Source organism: Rhinopithecus roxellana, chromosome 11 (genome assembly GCF_007565055.1).
Source record: "Rhinopithecus roxellana isolate Shanxi Qingling chromosome 11, ASM756505v1, whole genome shotgun sequence".
Classification (NCBI taxonomy): domain Eukaryota; kingdom Metazoa; phylum Chordata; class Mammalia; order Primates; family Cercopithecidae; genus Rhinopithecus; species Rhinopithecus roxellana.
In genome coordinates, this window is record NC_044559.1 from 52087291 (window position 1) to 52109779 (window position 22489).

At 50.2% G+C, this 22489-nt stretch overlaps 1 protein-coding gene across 1 annotated transcript in view; it reads left to right on the forward strand.

Moving 5' to 3' along the window:
* The window catches only part of JAKMIP3 (Janus kinase and microtubule interacting protein 3), a 115047-nt gene that overhangs the window by 34431 nt on the left and 58127 nt on the right, over positions 1-22489 (forward strand). The window contains 1 exon segment of the mRNA XM_030940699.1: positions 19766-20036. Coding sequence (XP_030796559.1) covers positions 19770-20036 — 267 coding nt within the window. The 5' untranslated portion in view covers positions 19766-19769.

Here is a 22489-nt window from a genome sequence, read left to right on the forward strand (position 1 = left end):
GATCCATCATACTGTTTTCCACAGTGGCTGCACCATTTGACATTTCTGCCAACAGTGAACCAGAGTTCCAGTTTCTGTACACCCTTACTAATAATTATTATTTTTTGGTTTTTGATCATAGCCAACCTAATGGGTGTGAGGTGGTATTGCATAGTGGTTTTGATTTGCGCTTTCCTGACAATTTGTGATGTTGAACACTTTTTTATGTGCTTATTGGCCATTTGTATATCTTCTTTGGAGAAATGTGCATTCAAATCCTTTCCTAATTTTAAGATCAGATTATTTATTTTTTGCTATCAAGTTATAGGATTTTTTTTTTTTTTTTTAAGATGGAGGCTCTCTCTGTCGCCCCAGGCTGGAGTGCAGTGGTACAATCTCGGCTCACTACAACCGCTGCCTCCCAAGTTCAAGCAATTCTCCTGTCTCAGCCTTCTGAGTAGCTGGGACTACAGGCACATGCCACCATGCCCAACTCATTTTTTTTTTTTTTTTCCTAGTAGTGACAAGTTTCACCATGTTGGCCAGGCTGGTCTCAAACTCCCAACCTCAAGCGGTCTGCCCACCTCAGCCTCCCAAAGTGCTGGGATTACAGGCAAGAGCCACTGTGCCTGGCCAAGTTATAGAAATTCTTTATCCTGGCCACGAACCCCTTATGAGATATGATTTGCAAATATTTTCTCCCATCCCACAGGTTGTGCTTTCAGCCTGTTGATTATGCCCTGTGATGCACAAAAGTTTTAAATTTTGCCATGGTCCAATTTATCTATTTTTACTCTTATTGCCTCTGCACTGATGTCATACTCAAGTGATCATCCTTAAAATGTCGTGAAGCTTTTGCCTTCGTTGTTTTTCTCGAGTTTTGTACTTCAAGGTCTTACGTTTAGGTCTTTGATCCATTTTAAGTTAACTGTTGCATAGGGTGTAAGGCAAGGGTCCAACTTCATTCTTTTGCATGTGGGCATCCAGTTTCCCAACATCATTTATGGAAAAGACTATCATTCCCCATTGAGTAGACTTAGTACCCTTGTCAAAAATCATTTTATATGTGAACTCACACTTATTTGTAAACCCAGGATTTATTTCTCCTATGTTTGCTTCTATAAGATTATTGTTTTACCTTTCACATTGTTATCTGCAATCCATTGGAAAATGATTTTTTGTCTATGGTAGGAGGAAGCAATATTTTTCCGTGTGAATGTCCAGTTAACTCAGCACCATTGAGAAAAAAGACTGCCTTTGCCCGGTGCCTCGCAGTGTGACCTGCATCACAGACCAGCGACTGCTCACATGTCGGTCGGCCCCTGAGCTCTGGAGTGAATCCTCTGAGTCTTGTCTGTTCTTGTCCCAGTGCCTGCATCTTTACTAAAGTGCCCTTGGAGAGGTCTGGATATGGGTAGCGTGAGGCCTCCGGTTCTGCCTTCATCGTCACAGTTGCCTCTGTTATTCTTGGCCTCCTGTTCTTTTATGCACAGCACAGGTCTAGCTGCAGAGATGAGTGCAAGCCCCACTGCTTGGGTTTGTGGTTCTGCTGAGCCAACCGGCCTTTCTGAGGAGTCTCGGGGGGAAACGTGACCCTTTCCTGAGGCACAGGAGCAGCAGTACACAGAGAACCACACGTCGCTTCCCTACAGAGCAGTCCTCATCGGCTTCGTTGATTTGGGTCTTTTAAAATCTTTGCATGTCTCTTCTTTTTTTTTTTTTTTTTTTTTTTTGAGACGAAGTCTCTCTCTGTCGCCCGGGCTGGAGTGCAGTGGCCAGATCTCAGCTCACTGCAATCTCCGCCTCCCCGGTTCACGCTATTCTCCTGCCTCAGCCTCCCGAGTAGCTGGGGCTACAGGCGCCGCCACCTCGCCCAGCTAGTTTTTTGTATTTTTTAGTAGAGACGGGGTTTCACCGTGTTAGCCAGGATGGTCTCGATCTCCTGACCTCGTGATCCGCCCGTCTTGGCCTCCCAAAGTGCTGGGATTACAGGCTTGAGCCACCGCGCCCGGCTGCATGTCTCTTCTTAATCGGCCACTGTCTTCCTCTGCTTTTTTGCACACAGGGATTTTATTTATCTGGCTGGTTTCCTGTCTCTGCCTACGAATTCTGTCATCTGTATCATGTCTGCGTTTGTCTCTGTGGGTCAGGTTTACCCCCCTCATCGTGAGTCCCAGGTCTCTGCTCATTGCATGCTTGGCAATTTTTTAAATTTAATTTTTATTATTTTGCTTCCCATTGACCAAACCCAACCTGGCCATTCTTGATTAGATGCCAGACATTGGGCATTGTTTGTTTTGTGTGTGGGCGGGGGGGGGCACTGAATTTTTTTTGCTTCTCTTTAAATAATTTTTAAATTATTATTTTTAAAATTTTTTACTTCCAAAGGTTATTGGGGAACAGGTGGTGTTTGATTACATGGGTAAGTTCTTTAGTGGTGATTTGTGAGACTTTTGGTGCACCCATCACTTGAGCAGTATACACTGTACCCAATTTGTAATCTTTTATCCCTCACCCTCTTCCCACCCTTTCCCCCTGAGTCCCCAAATTCCACTGTGTCATTCTTATGCCTCCTTATAGCTTAGCTCTACCTACGAGTGAGAACATACAGTGTTTGGTTTTCCATTCCTAAGTTACTTCATTTGGAATAATAGTCTGCAATCTCCTCCAGGTTGCTGTGAATGCCATTAATTCATTCCTTTTTATGGCTGAGTAGTATTCCATCATATATATATACACCACAGTTTCTTTATTCACTTGTTGATTGATGGGCATTTGGGCTGGTTCCACATTTTTGCAATTGCGAATTGTGCTGCTGTAAACATGCACGTACAAGTATCTTTTTTGTATACTGACTTCTTTTCCTCTGGGTCAATGCCCAGTAGTGGGATTGCTGGATCAAATGGTAGATCTACTTCTAGTTCTTTAAGGAATCTCCACACTGTTTTCCACAGTGGTTGTACTGGTTTACATTCCCACCAGCAGCACAGAAGTGTTTCCTGTTCACTGTATCCACACCAACATCTGTTCTTTTCTGATTTTTTTATTATGGCTGTTCTTGCAGGAGTAAGGGGGTGTCGCATTGTGGCTTTGATTTGCATTTCCCTGATCATTAGTGATGTTGAGCATTTTCTTCATATGTTCATTGGCCATCTGTATATCTTCAAGAATTGTCTATTCATGTTCTTAGCCCACTCTTTGGTGGGATTGTGTTTTTTTTCTTGCTAATTTGTTTGAGTTCATTGTAGATTCTGGATATTAATCCTTTGTCAGATGTATAAATTGTGAAGATTTTTCTCCCATTCTCTGAGTTGTCTCTTCAGTCTACTGACTGTTCCTTTTGCTGTGCAAAAACTCTTTAGTTTAATTAAGTCCCTGCTATTTATCTTTGTTTTTGTTGCATTTGCTTTTGGGTTCTTGGTCATGAAATTCTTGCCTAAGCCAATGTCCAGAAGAGTTTTTCTGATGTTATCTTCTAGAGTTCTTATAGTTTCAGGTCTTAGATTTAAGTCCTTAATCCATCTTGAGTTGATCTTTATATAGGGTAAGAGACGAGGATCCAGTTTCATTCTCTTACATGTGGTTAGCCAGGTATCCCAGCACCATTTGTTAAAAGGGTGTCCTTTCCCCGCTTTGTTTTTGTTTGCTTTGTCAAAGATCAGTTGGCTGTAAGTATTTGGGTTTATTTGAACCCAAAGTTCTCTATTCTATTCTCTATTCTGTTCCATTGGTCTACATGCCTATTTTTTTCTTTGAGATGGAGTCTCGCTCTGTTGCCCAGGCTGGAGTGCAGTGACCAGATCTCAGCTCACTGCAAGTTCTGCCTCCCGGGTTTACGCCATTCTTGTGCCTCAGCCTCCCAAGTAGCTGGGACTACAGGCGCCCGCCACCTCGCCCGGCTAGTTTTTTTTTTTTGTATTTTTAGTAGAGACGGGGTTTCACCGTGTTAGCCAGGATGGTCTCGATCTCCTGACCTCGTGATCCGCCCGTCTCAGCTTCCCAAAGTGCTGGGATGACAGGCGTGAGGCACCGCGCCCGGCCCACATGCCTATTTTTATACCAGCACCATGTGTTTGGTGACTATGGCTTATAGTATAGCTGGAATCAGGTACTGTGATTCTTTCAGATTTGTTCTTTTTGCTTAGTTTTGCGCGGCTGTGTGGACTCTTTTTTGATTTCATGTGAATTTTAGGATTGTTTTCTCTAGTTCTGTGAAGAATGATGGTGGTATTTTGATGGGAATTCCACTGAATTTGTAGATTGCTTTTGGCAGTATGGGCATTTTCACAAGATTGATTCCACCCATCCACAAGCATGGGATGTGTTTCCACTCGTTTGTGTTATCTATGGTTTCTTTCAGCAGCGTTTGATAGTTTTCCTTGTAGAGGTCTTTCACCTCCTTGGTTAGGTGTACTCCTAAGTATTTTATTTATTTTGCAGCTATTGTAAAAGGGGTTTGGTTCTTGATTTGATTCTCAGCTTGGTTGCTGTTGGTGTATAAGGAGTGCTACTGATTTGTGTACATTAATTTTGTATCCAGAAACTTTGCTGAATTCTTTTATCAGTTCTAGCAGCTTTTTGGAGAGGTGTTTAGGGTTCTCTAGGTATACAATCATATCATCAGCAAACAGCGACAATTTGACGTCCTCTTTACCGATTTGGATGCCCTTTATTTCCTTCTCTTGTCTGATTGCTCTAGCTGGGACTTTCAGTACTATGTTGAAGAGAAGTGGTGAGTGTGGGTATCCTTGTCTTGTTCCAGTTCTCAGAGGGAATGCTTTCAGCTTTTCCCCATTCAGTATGATGTTGGCTGTGGGTTTGTTATAGATGGCTTTCGTTACATTGAGTTATGTCCCTTGTATGCCAATCTTGCTGAGAGTTTTAATTATAAAGCGATGCTGGATTTTGTCAAATACTTTGTCTGCATCTATTAAGATGGTCATGTGATTTTTGTTTTTAATTCTGTTTATGTGGTGGATCACATTTATTGACCTGCATATGTTAAACCATCCCTGCATTCCTGGTGTGAAACCCACTTGATCATGGTGGACTATCTTTTTGATATGTTGTTGAATTCAGTTAGCTAGTATTTTGTTAAGGATTTTAGCATCTATGTTCACCAAGGATATTGCATATGTTAAACCATCCCTGCATTCCTGGTGTGAAACCCACTTGATCATGGTGGACTATCTTTTTGATATGTTGTTGAATTCAGTTAGCTAGTATTTTGTTAAGGATTTTAGCATCTATGTTCACCAAGGATATTGCATATGTTAAACCATCCCTGCATTCCTGGTGTGAAACCCACTTGATCATGGTGGACTATCTTTTTGATATGTTGTTGAATTCAGTTAGCTAGTATTTTGTTAAGGATTTTAGCATCTATGTTCACCAAGGATATTGCATATGTTAAACCATCCCTGCATTCCTGGTGTGAAACCCACTTGATCATGGTGGACTATCTTTTTGATATGTTGTTGAATTCAGTTAGCTAGTATTTTGTTAAGGATTTTAGCATCTATGTTCACCAAGGATATTGCATATGTTAAACCATCCCTGCATTCCTGGTGTGAAACCCACTTGATCATGGTGGACTATCTTTTTGATATGTTGCTGAATTCAGTTAGCTAGTATTTTGTTAAGGATTTTAGCATCTATGTTCACCAAGGATATTGGTCTAGTTTTGTTTTTTGGTTATGTCCTTTCCTGGTTTTGGTGTTAGGGTGATACTTGCTTCATAGAATGATTTAGGGAGGATTCCCTCTTTATCTTGTGGAATAGTGTCAATAGGATTGGTGCCAATTTTTCTTTGAATGTCTGGTAGAATTCAGCTGTGAATCCATCTGGTCCTGAATTTTTTGGTTGGTAATTCTTTTATTACCGTTTCAGTCTTGCTGCTTGTTATTGGTCTGTTCAGAGTATCTAGTTCTTCCCGATTCAAGCAGGAGTGTTGTGTCTTTCCAGGAATTTATCCATCTCTGCTAGGTTTTCTAGTTTATGCACGTAAGGGTGTTTTTAGTAGCCTCGAATGATCTTTTGTATTTCTGTGATGTCAATTGTAATATCTTCCATTTCATTTCTAATTGAGCTTATTTGGATTTCCTCTCTTCTTTTCTAGGTTAATCTTACTAATGGTCTATCAATTTTGTTTCTTTTTCTTTTTTTTTTTTTGAGATGATCGCCCAGTCTGGAGTGCAGTGGCGCAATCTTGGCTCACTGCAACCTCCACCTCCTGGGTTCAAGCAATTCTTCTGCCTCAGCCTCCTGAGTAGCTGGGATTACTGGCACATGCCAACATGCCTGACTAATTTTTTATTTTTAGTAGAGATGGGGTTTCACCGTATTGGTCAGGCTGGTCTTGAAATCCTGACCTCTCGATCTGCCTGCCTCGGCCTCCCAAAGTGCTGGGATTACAGGTGTGAGCCACTGCGCCCAGCCTTATTTCTCTTTTCAAAGAACCAGCTTTTCATTTCATTTATCCTTTGTATTTATTTTTTGTTTCAATTTCATTTAGTTCTGCTCTGATCTTGGTTATTTCCTTTCTTCTACTGGGTTTGGGTTTGCTTTGTTCTTGTTTCACTAGCTTCTTGAGGTGTGACCTTAGATTGTTTGTGCTCTTGCCGATTTTTTGATGTAGGTGTTTAGTGCTATGAACTTTACTTTTAGCACTGCGTTTGCTGTATCCCAGAGGTTTTTATAGATCACTATTGTTGTTCAGTTTGAAGAATTTTTAAATTTTCATTTTGATTCATTGTTGACGCAGTGATCATTCAGGAGCAGGTTATTTAATTTTCATGTATTTGCATGTTTTTGAAGGTTCCTTTTGGAGGTGATTTCCAGTTTTATTCCACTGTGGTCTGAAAGAGTACTTAATATAATTTTAGTTTTCTTAAATTTATTGAGGCTTGTTTTGTGGCCAATCATATGGTCCATCTTGGAGAAAGTTCCACGTGCTATTGAATGTGTATCCTGCAGTTGTTGGGTAGAATGTTCTGTAAATATCCATTAAGTCCATTTGTTCCATGGTATAGTTTAAATCCATTGTTTCTTTGTTGACTTTCTGTCCTGATTACCTGTCTAGTGCCATCGGTGGAGTATTGAAGTTCCCCACTATTATTGTGTTGCTGTCTATTTATTTGTTTAGGTCTAGTAGTAATTGTTTTATAAATTCGGGAGCTCCAGTGTTAGGTGCATATATAATTAGGGTTGTGACATTTTCCTGTTGGACAAGGCCTTTTATCATTATATAATGTCCCTCTTTGCCTTTTTAAATTGCTGTTGCTTTAAAGTTTGTTTTGTCTGATATAAGAATAACTACTCCTTCTCCCTTTTGGGGTCCTTTTGCATGGAATACCTTTTTCCACCCCTTTACCTTAAGTTTATGTGAGTCCTTATGTGTTAGGTGGGTCTCTTGAAAGCAGCAGATACTTGGTTGGTGAATTCTTATCCATTCTGCAGTTCTGTGTCTTTTAAGTGAAGCCTTTAGGCAATTTATGTTCAACATTAGTATTGAGATGTGAGGTGCTGTTTCATTCATCATGCTATTTGTTGCCTGTATAGCTTGACTTTTTTTTTTTTTAATTGTGTTTTTGTTTTATAGGTCCTGCAAGATTATGCTTTAAAGAGGTTCTTTAATGTCTTTCCAGGATTTGTTTCAAGATTTAGAGCTCTTTTTAGCAGTTCTTGTAGTGCTGGCTTGGTAGTGGCAAGTATCTTTCTTTCATTTATGAAGCTTAGTTTCACTGGATACAAAATTCTTGGCTGGTAATTGTTTTAAGGAGGCTGACGATAGGGCCCCAATCCCTTCTAGCTTGTAGGGTTTCTGCTGAGAAATCTGCTGTTAATCTGATAGGTTTTCCTTTATAGGTTACCTGGTGCTTTTGCCTCACAGCTCTTAAGATTCTTTTCTTCATCTTAACTTTGGATAACCTGATGACAATGTGCCTAGGCATTGATCTTTTGGGGATGAATCTCCCAGGTGTTCTTGGAGCTTCTTGTGTCTGGATGTCTAGGTCTTTAGCAAGGCTGGGGAAGTTTTCCTCGATTGTTCCCCCAAATATGTGTTCCAAACTTTTAGATTTCTCTTCTTCCTCAGGAACGCCAATTATTCTTAGGTTTGGCCATTTAACATAATCCCAGACTTCTTGGAGGCTTTGTTCACATCATCTTGTTCTTTTTTCTTTGTCTTTGTTGGATTGGGTTAATTCAAAAACCTTGCCTTCAGGCTCTGAAGTTCTTTCTTCTGCTTGTTTGATTCTATTGCTGAGACTTTCCAGAGCATTTTGCATTTCTATAAGTGCGTCCATTGTTTCCTGAAGTCTTGAGTGTTTTTTGTTCAATTTCACTGACTATTTCTCCCCCCATTTCTTGTTGTTGTTGTTGTTGTTGTTGTTGTTGTTTTGAGATGGAGTCTTACTCGACTACCCAGGCTGGAGTGCAGTGGTGTGATCTCAGCTCACTGCAACCTCTGCCTCCCAGGTTCAAACAATTCTCTTGCCTCAGCCTCCCAAGTTGCTGTGACCACAGGTGCCTGCCACCATGCCCGGCTAATTTTTATGTTTTTAGTAGGTTCGCCATGGGGTTCACATGGGGTTCACCATGTTGCCCAGGCTGGTCTTGAACCCCTGACTTGTATCATTTTCTTGATTTTCTTAAATTGGCCTTTGCCTTTCTCTGGTACCTCCTTGGTTAACTTAATAATTGACCTTCTGAATTCTTTTTTAGGTTTATCAGGGATTTCTGCTTGGTTTGGATCCATTGTGGGTGAGCTAGTGTGATTTTTGGGGGGCGGTTAAAGAACCTTATTTTGTCATATTTCCAGAGTTTTCTGGTTCACTCTCATTTGGGTAGGTTCTGTCAGAGGGTAAGTTTAGGGCTGAAGGCTGTTGTTCAGATTCTTTTGTCTCATGGGCTGTTCCCTTGATGTAGTGCTCTGCCCCTTTTCCCATGGATGTGGCTTCCCAAGAGGTGAGCTGTAGTGATTGTTATCTCTCTTCTGGGTCCAGTCACCCAGCAAGTCTACCAGGCTCTGGGCTGGTACTGGGGGTTGTCTGCCCAGAGAGCTGTGATGTGAACCATCTGTGAGCCTCTCAGCCATGGATACCAGCACCTATTCTGGTGGAGGTGTCAGGGGGTGCAATGGCCTTAGCTTTGGTGGTCTAATGCTGTATTTTTGTGCTGGTTGGCCTTCTGCTGGGAGGTGGAGCTTTCCAGAGAGCACCCACTGTGGCAGCATGCAGAAGAACCCATGGTGAGTGGGACCCTAGAACTCCTAAGAGTATATGCCCTTTGTCTTCAGCTACCAGGCTGGATGGGGAGGGACCATCAGGTTGGGGCGGGGCTAGTGTCTGAGCTCAGACTCTCTTGGGCAGGTCTTGCTGCGGCTGTTGTGGGGCATGGGGGTGAGATTCCCAGGTTAATGGAGTTGTGTACCTAGGAGAATTATGGCTGCCTCTGCTGAGTCATGCAGGTTGTCAAGGAAGTGGGGGAAAGCCAGCAGCACAGGCCTCACCCAGCTCCCACACAAGTCAAAGGGCTGGTCTCACTCCCACTGGGCCCCACAGCAGCCTTGAGTCTGTTTCCAGGCAGTGGCAAGCAGGCTGAGAACTTGCCCCAGGCTACCTGCCTCCCAGCTGTGAAAGCGGAGCTTTCATTCTTCCTCCATATGTGGAGTCTGTACACTGGATTCACGCCCTCCCCCGAGTTCTGGCCAGGAGGCTTCTCCTTATGTTGGAATTGTTACAAAGTTCAGCTGGAGGTTTCCTTCTCCCTGTGGCCTTTCCCCGGTGGCTCTGGCTGCCCTCCCCAAGGACCCCTCTGAGGTAAGGCAGAAACGGCTTCCTAGGGAACCCAGAGAGCCAACAGGCTTCCCGCTGCTTCCTCTGCCTCTGTATTTCGCTCGGCTCAGCTCCAGGTGAGCTCAGAATCTTCTCCCATGATCTAGACCTTCAGGTTCTGCAGTGGGGGTGTGTGTTTGGGGGTGAACAGTCCCCCTTTCCCACTTCCATAGCTTGGGCACTCACAGTATTTGGGGTGTCTCCCAGGCCCTGCAGGAGCAATCCGCGTCCTTCCCTTCCCTTCCCTTCCCTTCTTTCCTTCCTTCCTTCTTTTTCTTTCTTTCTTTTTCTTTCTTCTTTTTCTTTTTTTTTTTTCTTTCTTGGAGACAAGGTCTTCCTCTGTTGTCCGGGTTGGAGTACAGTGACGTGGTCACAGCTCACTGCAGCCTTGACCTCCTAGGCCCAAGCGATCCTCCCACCTTAGCCTCCCAGGGAGCTGGGACCACAGGCGCCCACCTGGCTAATTTATTTGTTGCAGAGATGGGGTCTCCCTCTGTTGTCTAGGCTGGTCTCAGACTCCTGGGTTCAAGTGATCCTCCCGCCTTGGCCTCCTAAAGTGCTGGGATTACAGGCCTTAGCCACTATGCCCAGCCAAGATCACCTTTCAATAAAAAGTGAAATGTGCTAGATTCAGTTCTGCAGATGAGGACTGATGGCTGTCACCGTCTAAACATTTATTGATAAAAATGTGAACGTGTTGAAATCAATGCAGAGATTTTGTGGATGATCCCATGCTTCTTTTCAGAAAGTCCCTCATGGCACTTCCAGAGGACTGCGTGGGTTGTTGTGGGATGAAATGGCCTCTTCTCCATCTTGAAGCATCTTTAGCATCCATCAGAGTGGCCACTGCAGATCAGAGTGTGGACGTCCCATAAGGGCCCTTCTAGGTATCACTGCGAGGCCAGCTTAGTGGCGTTGCTCTTCTCCTGGGTGCTGAGTGACTGCCAGAGCCCCCAGAACCCCCACTGGGGTTCTTCCATCCTGGGTGTAGTCTTCACCGTGACCTCCGGCCACACCAGGGGTGTTTGCAGTGAGGAAGCAGGCTCTCTACCACAGCGCTCCTCTCTCAGAGCTGGATTTGCGTCACTGGTCTTGTGATCAGGAGCTGCGGGTGAAGTCCTGGGCACTTCGTCCTCCTGGAGAGACAGGCCCTACTCAGTAAACCTCCTCAGGGTGTTCTTATACTCAGCTGGGTTTGGGAACCATGTAAAAAAAATACCTCCCAGCCAGGCACGGTGGCTCACACCTGTAATCCCAGCACTTTGGGAGGCTGAGGTGGGCAGGTCAGCTGAGGTCAGGAGATCAAGACCAGCCTGGCCAACATGTTGAAACCCCATCTCTACTAAAAATACTAAAATCAGCCAGGTGTAGTGGTAATCCCAGCTTCTTAGGAGCCTGAGCAGGAGAATCGCTTGAACCTGGGAGGTAGAGGTTGCAGTGAGCTGAGATCGTGCCATTGTACTCCAGACTGGGTGACATAGTGAGACTCTGTCTCAAAATAAATAAATAAATAAATATTTTAAAATATAATAAATAAATAAATAAAAACTTCCAAAGGGCTGTCTGCCTCGCAGCAGGGCACTGTGGGCTGGGGAGAGAAAGAGGGAGTTCCCGGTTCCCCTTGAATCCTAACTCCCCCAGCAGGTGTGGCTCTGCAGGGGCCAGACTCAGTGATGCTTTTATTTATCTGAAAGCATCTTTTCATTCCCTCCCTCCCCACCAAATTTCACTACTAACAACTTCAAATCTGTTTCCTGCAAATGATTAGGGGTTTGTACAAGATCAACCTAAATCAACTTCATTGAAAAACATACAGTTAGAAACAAAGGTTCTAAACCAAGTCCTTAATAATTCTCAGTCTGTCTTTTAGGAGATTTAGTGAGAATCACTGGGTTTCTAAGCTTGTGGCCCATTTACCCCGAGGCCAGCCTCCTCCGTTTGATTTGGAGCCGCATGTCTTGTTGGTTGCTGTAATGAAAGGAAAGCACCTGGGCAAAGCTCCTCAGTCTCGATGGTTTCAGCCTCCAAATGGAATTCTGCCATTCTTGGCAAGAAATGCTTCGAAAGTCAGTGGTGTGCCAGTGTAGTTCTTCCTTCGAAAGTCAGTGGTGTGCCGATGCCGTTCTTCCCGGGAATGCGCAGAAAGATTCCATTCTCAAACTGAGGGGTCTGTTTGGAAAGCAGAGCCATCGGGAAGGCAGGGGGAAGGTGGGCCGTCCCGTGATACTGGGCGGTACCACCAGGAAGGCAGGAGGAAGGTGGGCCGTCCCTGTGACACCAGGCGTGACCACATGAGATTTGGGGCGCCGTCTTAGGGTCGGGGAGAAATTCCCTCAGCCCATGCCCCAGGCTGGCCCGTGGGCGGCTCCCAGCAGGTGGGGCAGTTTTCTCTTTCTCCAAGTCAGGAGTGGGGGATCCAGCCCAGGCAGATTGAAGCCTGGCAGCTGAGGTGGGGGCTCGTGAGGAAGACCTGGTCCTGAAGGCCTGGCCCGTGTGCTGTCACCTCTCTGGTCCCTTCTGAGCAGCTGTCCCCTTGCAGAGGCCAGGTTGTCAGGGCCGGGCAGTGGCCACCCCAACGCCTGTGAGGCCACCTAGTGTCCCCAAGAGTGGCTCAGAGGAGAAGGGGCTCCTGCTTTACTCAGAGCCGCAGAATCAGGACAGAAACGAGATGATAGTGGCTAATGCCTTCCACAGCCTCGAACAGAAGCCTGGTGGGGGCTCCAGCTCTGGGTCCGTCCCGCAGACCTGGGCGCTGCTCCCCACCCTGGCATCCCTGTGCGGCTGCCCATTTTCCCCCATCTCTGTCTCCAGTGTCTGGAAACACATCCAACTTTGCTCTGGCCTCACCTTCACCCAACCCCTTCTCTGAACCACTGGCTCTCTCGGGTGACACCAGCGTCCTTAGTCTGTGCGGAAGGCCCATGTGCTGCGTCTTTGTTTGAGGCTGTTTTCCGGGACCGAGGGTGGACGTGGGCCAGTAGAGTGCGGGGCTCCCCCTGGGCCTTGTGGCCTGGCACACCTGGCTGGACCCCGGACCGACCCTGAGTTGACGCTTACGTTCTTCACGTGCGTTGGGTCTGACTCTGCCTCTGAAAGGGGCCCTGTGCCATGCCTTGAGCATGCTGGAAGCACTAACCTGGGCCATGCGTGGGGGGTACCCTACCCGGAGCCCGGCCAGCAGTTTGACCACGTGCTGTGTGAGGGACATGGCCTGGTGGCCTTGGGTCAGGCAGAGCTGGGTCACCTGATCATGTGACCCAGACAGTGTTTCTGTGTCTGAGTCTTCAACTGTGAACTGGACTTGGTGACATTCTCTGTCCCAGGGCTGATGTTTGTGGGTGACTAAAGTCTCACCACACCTGCGATTTTCCACAGCGGTGGTCAGGGTGACAGCTGGCCGCCAGGCCTGTGGTGGGACGGGCAGTCCCTGGGCTGAGCCTCTGGGATTCCAGAGGTCCATGGTGCTGGGCCTCCCTCCGGCCTCTTTTGGGTCTTTTACCTGGAGTGGTTGGTTGATCTTGGGTGACATCCACCCCGAGAGTCACCCTACCCCAGCCCCCACTGCCCCTCCAGCCACTAGAGCCCATGTGCCCTGGCCCCCCAGGCCCTGGATCTTCCGCTCCGGAAATGCCCCGCACCACCTGAGCGAGGTCCCGCTCCGGAAACTCCCCGTGCCACCCGAGTGAAGTTCCTCTTTCCCGGGGTTTTCCAGGTGTGGCTCCAGTTCTCTAACCAATGACATTGACACCCAGGCACGAAGGGCCAGCTCATGTCCCCCTCCGAGTGCTGTTTGTTTTTAATGGGTGATGTGCATCTCTGCAGGGTCACCTGGAGGCTCATGCCCCGTCTGCCCCGGGGGAGAAGACTCTGTGGCCCCTGACCTTTCCCTCAGTCCCCTGCCAGCAGCTCAGCCTACCAGGATCACTGCGAGAGGCCCAGCGGGTAGGGGAGGCCCCAGGGCCTGTGTCTTCATCCTTTCTCCTCCCCACACAGCCTGGGCATCTGTCAGACATGACCCGCGGGAAGCTGCAGCCTGGACCTGGTGGGTCCATGTGTCCCCTTCCTGTGGGATCTGACAGGGGTCTCTGACCCTCCTCCATCCCCTCCTCACCCTACACATTGGATTTCTGTGGAAAGGAATCATCAGATCCATCCTTTCTTCTCCGTAAACCATTTAGCCCAGAAAGAATGCAAGTTAAATGCTCACGGCCTTGTGAGGTCACGGGAGCTGCAGAGACATGGACTGTCTCACCCCAGGACACCCCTGAATCACAGGAGGTGGCTCTGAAGACTGCTTGGGTCTGCCTGATTTCTCGGTGTCCTCTACATCACATGGTGGTATTGAAGCCCAAATCCAGAGGCTCAACGCTGAGTAAACAGCCCGACAGGGACAGAGTGGAGCAAAGCCCCAACCAGGCCAGCCTCCTCGTCAGTGACGCTGAGGTTCACTGTGGTGATTCACCGGAGGTGGAAAGACATCTATCAGCCGTAAAGCTCTGTCTTTCACACGGAAACCTCCTGCCGTAAAACGACTTAACCAGAGGTCAACCCAAAGCATTTCTGCAGCCTTCAGATGATGACTGGGAAATCAATTGTTTTTATTACCTCCTCAGAGACCCCAATATAAAAGATAGGCAATCTGTGCTGTTAATTTAATGGCTTCCCCAAGGAAAGTACGAAGGTGCAGTCCCGCTCTGAAATTGACAGCAAAGCCCGCTGCAGCGCCATGTCCAGCAGAGGAAGCTCTCTCCACAGGGGTTTGGGGATGCCTTGGGTGCAAACTCAACCTCTCTCGGATGTGCCGTGGGTTTTCCCCGACTAGCAGGCTCAGGACTCATATTTTTCCTGGTCAAATGCAGCTCTGCGTGTGTGTAAGATGCCCAGTGCTTTAATGCATGTCCTGATTGTGTCAATGCGCAACTCATGGGTGCATTCATGAGTCCTCATCAGGCCGGTCCCCTGGGCACCGCCTGCCCTGTGCCTTGTGGCTCATGTGCGTGTCACGGATGGCACATTCCTCGGCACCCCAAACCCCTTGCTGCACTGCCGTGCTGTCCGTCTGCAGCTCCCATGCTCGCCCTGGTGATGGTCGGCGTGAGCAGAGTCCACAGTGTCTGGAGGGCTCGTCTGCATCTGAGATTCACGCTGCGTTGCTGTGATTCCCGGTGAAGGGACAGCCCCGACCCCAGATGTCCTGTGACCCCATCGTGGTGAGGGGCTGGTACAGTGATGTAGGGGGTGTCTGCTCTGAGCTTGCACCCACCCTGACCCCTCCTGGCTCCTGCCCCGGGGCCGATCCAGGCTCCCCAGGACAGATGCAGCTGTGACTGGATCACCCCATGAGCATCTCACAATGTGCTGCCCTCGCAGACCCCCACACAGGCCCCTCAGACCCGCTCCCACCCTATCGGGGAACTGTGGGTCTCCTCGAGCCAGGATACCGTGGTCTGGGACTCAGTGCAGAGTGTGCCACGTGGGGCCCAGCCCTTGTCATGAGCCGGCTGGACCTCCTGCATGGCTGAAGCCCCTGGCACACCCAAGGTGGGGGCATCTGGGCTGCCACCAGCTAGATCTCCTACTCTCGCAGCCTTTGGGTCTCTCTCTAGTCACCCTGTCTGCCTCCCAGAGTGTCAGGAAGGCCATGAGAAGATATGTTGACCAGAACAACCTTACACACATGCTTGAGACTGGATGATTCTCTACACCCCTGGTTCCTTATGAGGGATGGGGGTGGACAGAAGAGCTCATGAAACCCAGCAGCCACCCCAGGGCTGGAGCACAGGCCACAGCCCCCAGCCGCTATGAGCTCTGTCACCTGCCAACAGCAGCAGTGTCCTTGTGGGGAAAGGAGATGCCTCCATTTACCAAGGCTGTGATCATCCGAGGTGCAGATTCTCCCAGCCGCCCCAATATCATTTCGCTTTAGGATGTGAGGCGACACTTGAAAGCTCCATTCTCTCTGCATGAGGAACCCCAGCCGTGCGGCCCACTCTCTCTGCGTGAGGAACCCCAGCTGTGCTCCTGGGCGGGAAGGAAGAAGGAAGATGCAAATCAGTGGGAAACTAGCTTTGGCACCTCTGGAGCATCAACTGTTTCACAGCCTAGCTGACCAGCCACGGAAATGACCAGCCACGGAAACGACCAGCCACGGAAACGACCAGCCACGGAAATGACCAGCCATGGAAACAGCTGCCTGGAGAGGCCGTGATCAGTCCATCCCTGCAGGGGGAAGATGAGCTTGTGCAGGCCACTGGCTAACACAGTTCATCCCATGCCTCCTACATACCAAGCACTGTGCCAGGCGCTTTTCACTTCTGGGGTGCCCGAGCCTCAGCACTTGGGGGACATTCACACCATCCCTGCTCATTTCGTAAGGAATAAACTCAACATAGTTACCGTATCAGTTCCCAGATTGGTGCTGGAGAAAAATATCAACTCTGCCTCTAGGGAGATGCCGATGAAAGCTCTCAGACCAGGGTGGCCAGTGCAGGACCCAGAGTGAGCTTGAAGCCGTTCAGAGGAGCTGGGCAGTCCCAGGCCTGGGACAGGAGGAGGGAGGCCAGTCTGGGGAGTTTTTCTGCAATGTAGACAAGATTTTAACTTTCTACACTTTCCCACTTTCCCTCCTCCAAATTGGAAATCCATCCGTGGGAGGCTGAGGCAGGAGGATTGCTTGAGCCCAGGAAGTCGAGGTTACAGCGAGCCATGATTGCACTGCTGCTCTCCAGCCTGGGCGACAGAGCAAGGACCCCCTCCCCCAGCCCCACCGCTGAAGTCTCCCCAAAACAAAATTAACTAAATGCTACAAACAGTGGGTTAATTAGAAATTAGCTCCTGGGATGGGTCTAGATGTCGACCCTTGTGTATTAGCAACCTATGACCCTTTACAACGGATTCTCTTTCAAAAACTGCTTCATCTATTTTCAGTAGCAAAGCTATGGGAATGACAGCTGTCTGGCAGCCAGATTTTATTTTCCCTTTTCCTCAAGGCTCAATGCCCTACGACAGCCGGATGGCAGCGAGTTTCTGCCGCTGTCAGTGAACACTGCACAGAGCGTGGTGCGGCCAGGAGAGGGCAGTGGTGGCCCGGGGCTGGGTCCCAGAAAGGCGCTGCCGCCCAGAGGAAACCAGAGCCCTGTCTAAGAGGACTTGAACGGAGGTGGGAATGTGTTATTGGAGGTGGGAAAGACGACTGTTGTGTGGAGGTGGGAAGTTTACCAGAACAGTCATCTGTGGTGGCAGAGAACCCGAGTGCACAGGACAGGACCCGGCTCTTCCCCAGTGGGGTCTTCATCCCCCTGGAGGGTCCCCAGGGAGGACAGTGGGAGGTGGGCCCACAGTTCTGGAGTCCACAGGAGCCCACCTGACGCTCACGAGGTTGGGGCCAGGAGTCACTAAAACACTTAAGGGTCAGCTAGTGTCTCTCTTTGGAGCAGCTTGTTATCAAGAGACAGCAAAACACCTTCAGAACCTCCTATCCCATCTCTAGGACTCTGTGCCCACCCGATGTTCTCTCATTCTCCAGCAGCAAGGCCAGCCAAGCCCCCTTTCCTCCTCCTCCTCAAGCCCCTCTTCTTGCACACTTCTCAGGCCTTTCCCAAGCTGCCTGGGGTTTTGTCCTCAGGACGGAGCTGGAAAGGGGAGAGAGGCAGCGTGCTGGGCCCGGTGAGCACCCTCTCCTTTATAAATGAAGATGCCTCTGGTGGCGTCCACAGGGCGACGTGGGCACAGCCTCAGCCCTGTCCATGGGTCCACCCCCTCAGTCTGGAGTGGCATCCTGAGAGCACCTTCCTCCCTCTGTACCCCATGACAGCTTCCAACTTTGCCTTCTGCCCGAGCCTGGTCCCTTCAGCCCCTGCCTCACATGTGCTGACATCCATCCTGCTGGGCCCTTCTCCTGTCCGGGTGGAGGCCGGAGGCCCTGCAAGGTGAGACATGTCCAGCATCTTCCCGGTTCACCTTTCAGCCACGCAGGCTCCTCGTGGTTCCTTGGTGTCTGCATCGCCTCCCAGTGGGTCGCCTCCGACCCTCCTTTCACTCTCCCTCTTGTGAGGCCATCTTCGCTCGTCCCTGGAAGTCCACCTGGCTGCCCTGTGGCCCTCCCACCTGCCCGTCCTGCCACCTCCGCTGGTCTCTGAGCCCCACACCCACACAGCTTGGTCTTCATCAAACTGCAAGACCCACATCCAAGTCTCCTTCCCATGGTCCTATGAACTGATAAATAGGAGGCTGGAGACAGACACAGGAGTAGGGGGAGGGCTGTGTTCACCAGGCTGGAGAGGAGATGCAGGAGTGATGGTGGCCCGCGTTCACCAGGAGAGGAGACGCTGGAGTGGGGTGGGGGAAAGTGTTCACCGGGAGAGGAGATGTGGGTGTGGGGTGGGCCTGTGATCGTCAGGAAATGGGAGCAGGAGTTGGGGGGATGGGGGCTGTGTTCACGGGGAAAGATCCCATGTTTGATCTGCCTGCTTCTCCCTTCCATCCTGGCTGCCTTCACGGCCCTATAACAGGTGACAAGAGCAGAAGGTAGACAAGGATAAGAGGGAAAGGTGCTTTTTTCCCTCTGTCGGGGAAAGCTGGTCATGGTGGAGACGGAGGCCCTGGGAGCAGGAGGGCCACAGAGGAGCCCAGTGGACCTGTTAGGAGCACCAGGGGTCCTTGCCCCTCTAGGCAGCCAAGAGGAACATCTGGGATAGGAGCTGGGGTAGAGAAGCAGCTGCCAGAGAGGAACATCAGAGGGAGAAAGGAGCAGCTGGAGGGGAGGAGCAACTGGAGGAGAGGAGTAGCTTGTGGGGGGGAGCCTCTGAGGGAGAGGAACAGCTGGGGGAGCTGCCTGGAAGCACAGAAGGAAATTGTGAGGATCCCACTAGCCTTGTCCAATTACCCCTTCTTAGACAGTGAGCAGCTTCCCTGGGGTTCAACCTGGAGGACTTGCTGTGACCAGTGGAGATCATTGGTTGCCTGCACCAGGTTCCTGGTGCCTGGCCATGGATCAGTACCTGTCCGTGGCCTGTTCGAAGCTGGGCCACACAGCAGGAGGCAAGGAGTGGGCGAGGGAGTGAAGCTTCCTGTGTATTTACAGCCACTCCCCTTGATGGGACACAGAGCCAGACCCTATCTCCAAAAAAAGAAAGAAAATCCATCTCCATTAAACAGTAGCTGCCATTCCCTCTCCTGCCAGCCCCTGGCAGCCACCATTCTACTTTGTTCCTGGGTTTGCCGACTATAGATCCTGAATATATGTGTGAAATCATGCGAGGTTTGTCCTTCTGTGACCGGCTGATTTCACCCAGCCTAATGTCTTCGGGGATCCTGCTGTCGTCGCGTGTGTCCGAATCTCCCTCCTGGTTACAGCTGGATCATATTCTGTTACGTGGATATTCCGCGTTTTGTGCAGCCACTCATAGGTCGATGGACACGGGCTGCCTCCACTGTGCGGCTACCTGGATCGTGCTGCTGTGAGCTGGGCATGCGCTTCTGTTCCAGTTCCTGCTTTCAGTACTGCTGGGTGTTTCCTGGGTGCAGCTTTCGGGTCTCTGGAGGAGCCGGTCACGGGGTCCCTCTGCTGTTGGAGAACTCATGGTTTATACTCACTGTTGCCGCAGTGTGGCCTCACAGCCGTGTACAGAATTCTGAGTTCGAAGATGGGTGTCCACTCCCTCACTCTCTGATTCCGAAGCAGGAAAAGAATTCACCTGTGCCAAGTGTTCATCCCATGCTAGGCGCAGGGATGTGCTCTTAGATGTGGGGTCGCTGTTTGGGGGCACCATATGGCGGGCCAATGGGCTCTGAGGTCTGGGGCTGGTTTCCTGGCCTGCGTAGTGCAGGTGGCATCCTCAGCGCTGGGATGAGGGCAGGTAGGGGGTCCGTGTGCCCCCCTCGCACACGAGCCCCCGAGCTCCAGGCTGAGGCTCCGGAGGGGCTGCTCACGTGGTGTGCTTTCCCTCCAGGTGAATGAGAAGATGTAGCACAGCGGCAGCCTGGGTGACACCTGCTGGGAGCTTGGCGTGGATACCCCAGCCACCCCCAGCCCAGCCCGCCAGAGCACCCTGCCCCTGGGCATCCCCCCGGCCATCTAGCCTCACCATGTCCAAGAGAGGCATGGGCAGCCGGGCCAAGGGGGACAAGGCGGAGGCCCTCGCGGCGCTGCAGGCGGCTAATGAGGAGCTTCGAGCCAAGCTCACAGACATCCAGATCGAGCTGCAGCAGGAGAAGAGCAAGGTGGGCTCTCCCCAGACCCCCAGCCTCGAATGCCCCTCCCTCCCGCCTCCCCCGGGGCCCAGAGGCTCTTCCTAGAGTGGGTTTGGCCAGGTCCCTGTGGAAACCCCCACCCGGTCCTAGAGGCTGCCTGGGACAGACCACGTGGTTGGGGGTGGGGGCGGCAGGCACTGGGAGACTGGATGAGGGCTCTGTAGGCAGAGGTGCTGTGGTGGTTGCCGCAAACCACGGTGAGCTCACAGAAAATATCCTCTGCTGCACGGGGACAGCCCTCCCATCTGGGGCCGCAGGGCCTTGAGGGTCTGTGCCTAGTGGGGCCATCCCTGGAAAGGACGCTGAGTTTCCCACTGCAGCATCCATGGTGGAACTGACCTGAAACAGAGTGGGCAAGTATGGCTCTCGCATGGGAATAAGGAAAAAGACGGGCTGTCGGTTTAGAGCTTCCAGGTTCGGAGGAACAGCACCTGTTACCAAACGCGGAGATGCAGGGGCAAGCCCAGGGGGATGGGGAGGCCCACGATGGCCTCTGGCTGGATGCCCAGCACTTGGGGGCTCTTGAAGCCTCAGGGAAGATTGGGCTGTGCTGGGCTGTGCTGAGCTGTGCTGGCAGCCAAGGTGGGGGGAGTCTGGAGCGGGGAGTAGGGACTGACCAGAGGACGGGCCAAGCCCTAGGGTGGGCCACCCTTGCCTGAACCTCTTTCCACCTCCAGCATGACGTTCGCCCTCTCCTTTCCATCTCCTGGTCCCCAGGAGCCATTAAGAAGTGTGCCCGGGCTCCTGGAAGGAGAAGGCAAAGGAGAGAGCATCTGGAGAGAAGTCAGCACCAGGAAGGGACTGGGCATGAAGGCAGGTGCCTGCCGCGGGCTTGGAAGGGCCTGGGTCATGCGTGGATGGTGTCCCCGCTCTGGGCCCTAGTTCTCTCCCTCCCCGCTTCTTCCCCAACAAAGGCATCTGTCTCGGGGGCTGCGTGGTCTGCTGGTGGAGGGAAATCGGGGTATTTGGGGCTGGTTGCTTAACCTCTGACTTACTCAACCTTCTGTAATTTCACCTCCTTGTTATATCAAAAGAAGAAGAATGTTTTGTGATACGTGATAATCGTGTAGTTCAGATTTTGGTGCCCACACCACAAGGAAAGTTGTATTAGAACATGAGTCATCCCAGCACATTAGGAGGCCAAGGCGGGAGGATCGCTTGAGCCCAGGAGTGCGAGACCAGCGTGGGCAACATAGGGAGACCTCATCTCTACAAAAAAAATGGACAAATCAGCCGGGTGCAGTGGTGTGCTCCTGTGGGCTCAGCCGCTCAGGTGGCTGAGGCGAGACGATTACTTGAGTCTGGGAGGTTGAGGCTACAGTAAGCTGTGATTGTGCTACTGTACTCTAGCCTAGGTGACAGAGCGAGACCCTGTCTTTCAAGAAATAAAAATGATTAAAAAAAAAAAACCCCACAGATGCACCTGCTCATTTGCATATTATCCTCGGAGTTGACCCACAAAACCTAAAATATTTACTATCTGGCCCCACCCCCGTTCCTCCCCCTCCTGCTGTGAGTTCCCTCCTCTGTAGGATGGGGATGAACACAGCGCCCACTGCCTGTGGCCTGGAGAAGGGAGTGCTGCTGAGGCTCCCGCGCACAGCTGGGGGAGAGTCTCACTTCTAGGATACCAGAAGGCCAATGGCATGGGGACATGGTCAGTAAATGTGCGTCCAGCACCTGCTCTGTGCCAGGTGCCCATAAATCGCAAACAGCAATGCCCAGAGGCCCAGACTTGCTGCAGGAGCACAAGGTCAGGGTGCTAATGCCCCCCACCCCCGAAAATGGGGAGTTGCCCCCAATGGAGAGACCAGGCTGTACGGCGAGCCTCAGACGTGGCTGTCGTCCTCCCTCTCCCCGTTTTGCTGGTGGAAGAAGAGATGACTTGTCAAGAGCCCAGGGAGAATGAAACCCTTTGTTTTATTGAGTAAAAGTATAACAATTATCTTTTTTAAGAAAAACAGTCTCACTCTGTCACCGTGTCTGGAGTGCAGTGGTGCGATCTTGGCTCACTACAGCCTTGACTTCCTGGGCTCAAGCAATCCTCTCACCTCAACCCCCCAAGTAACTGAGACCGCAGGTGTGCACCACCATGCCCAGCTATTTTTTTTTTTTTTTTTTTTTGTAGAGAATGGGCCTCGCTATGTTGCCCAGGCTGGTCTCAAACTCCTAGACTTAAGCGATCTTCCTGCCTCAGCCTCCCAATGTGCTGGGATTACAGGGCTGAGCCACTGCCCCTGGCCAATAATTATCTTCTTAAACACCACATGTGGACATCCCAGCTTTGGTCCCCAGTTCTCTGTCCACCCAATTACAGCAGCATCATGTGATGTTTCGTGCAGTTTTGCCAAAACACATCCATCTGTGATGCCCCGAGGGACACATGCTCCTTGATGGTCAACAGGCCAGGTTTGCGGGCTCTC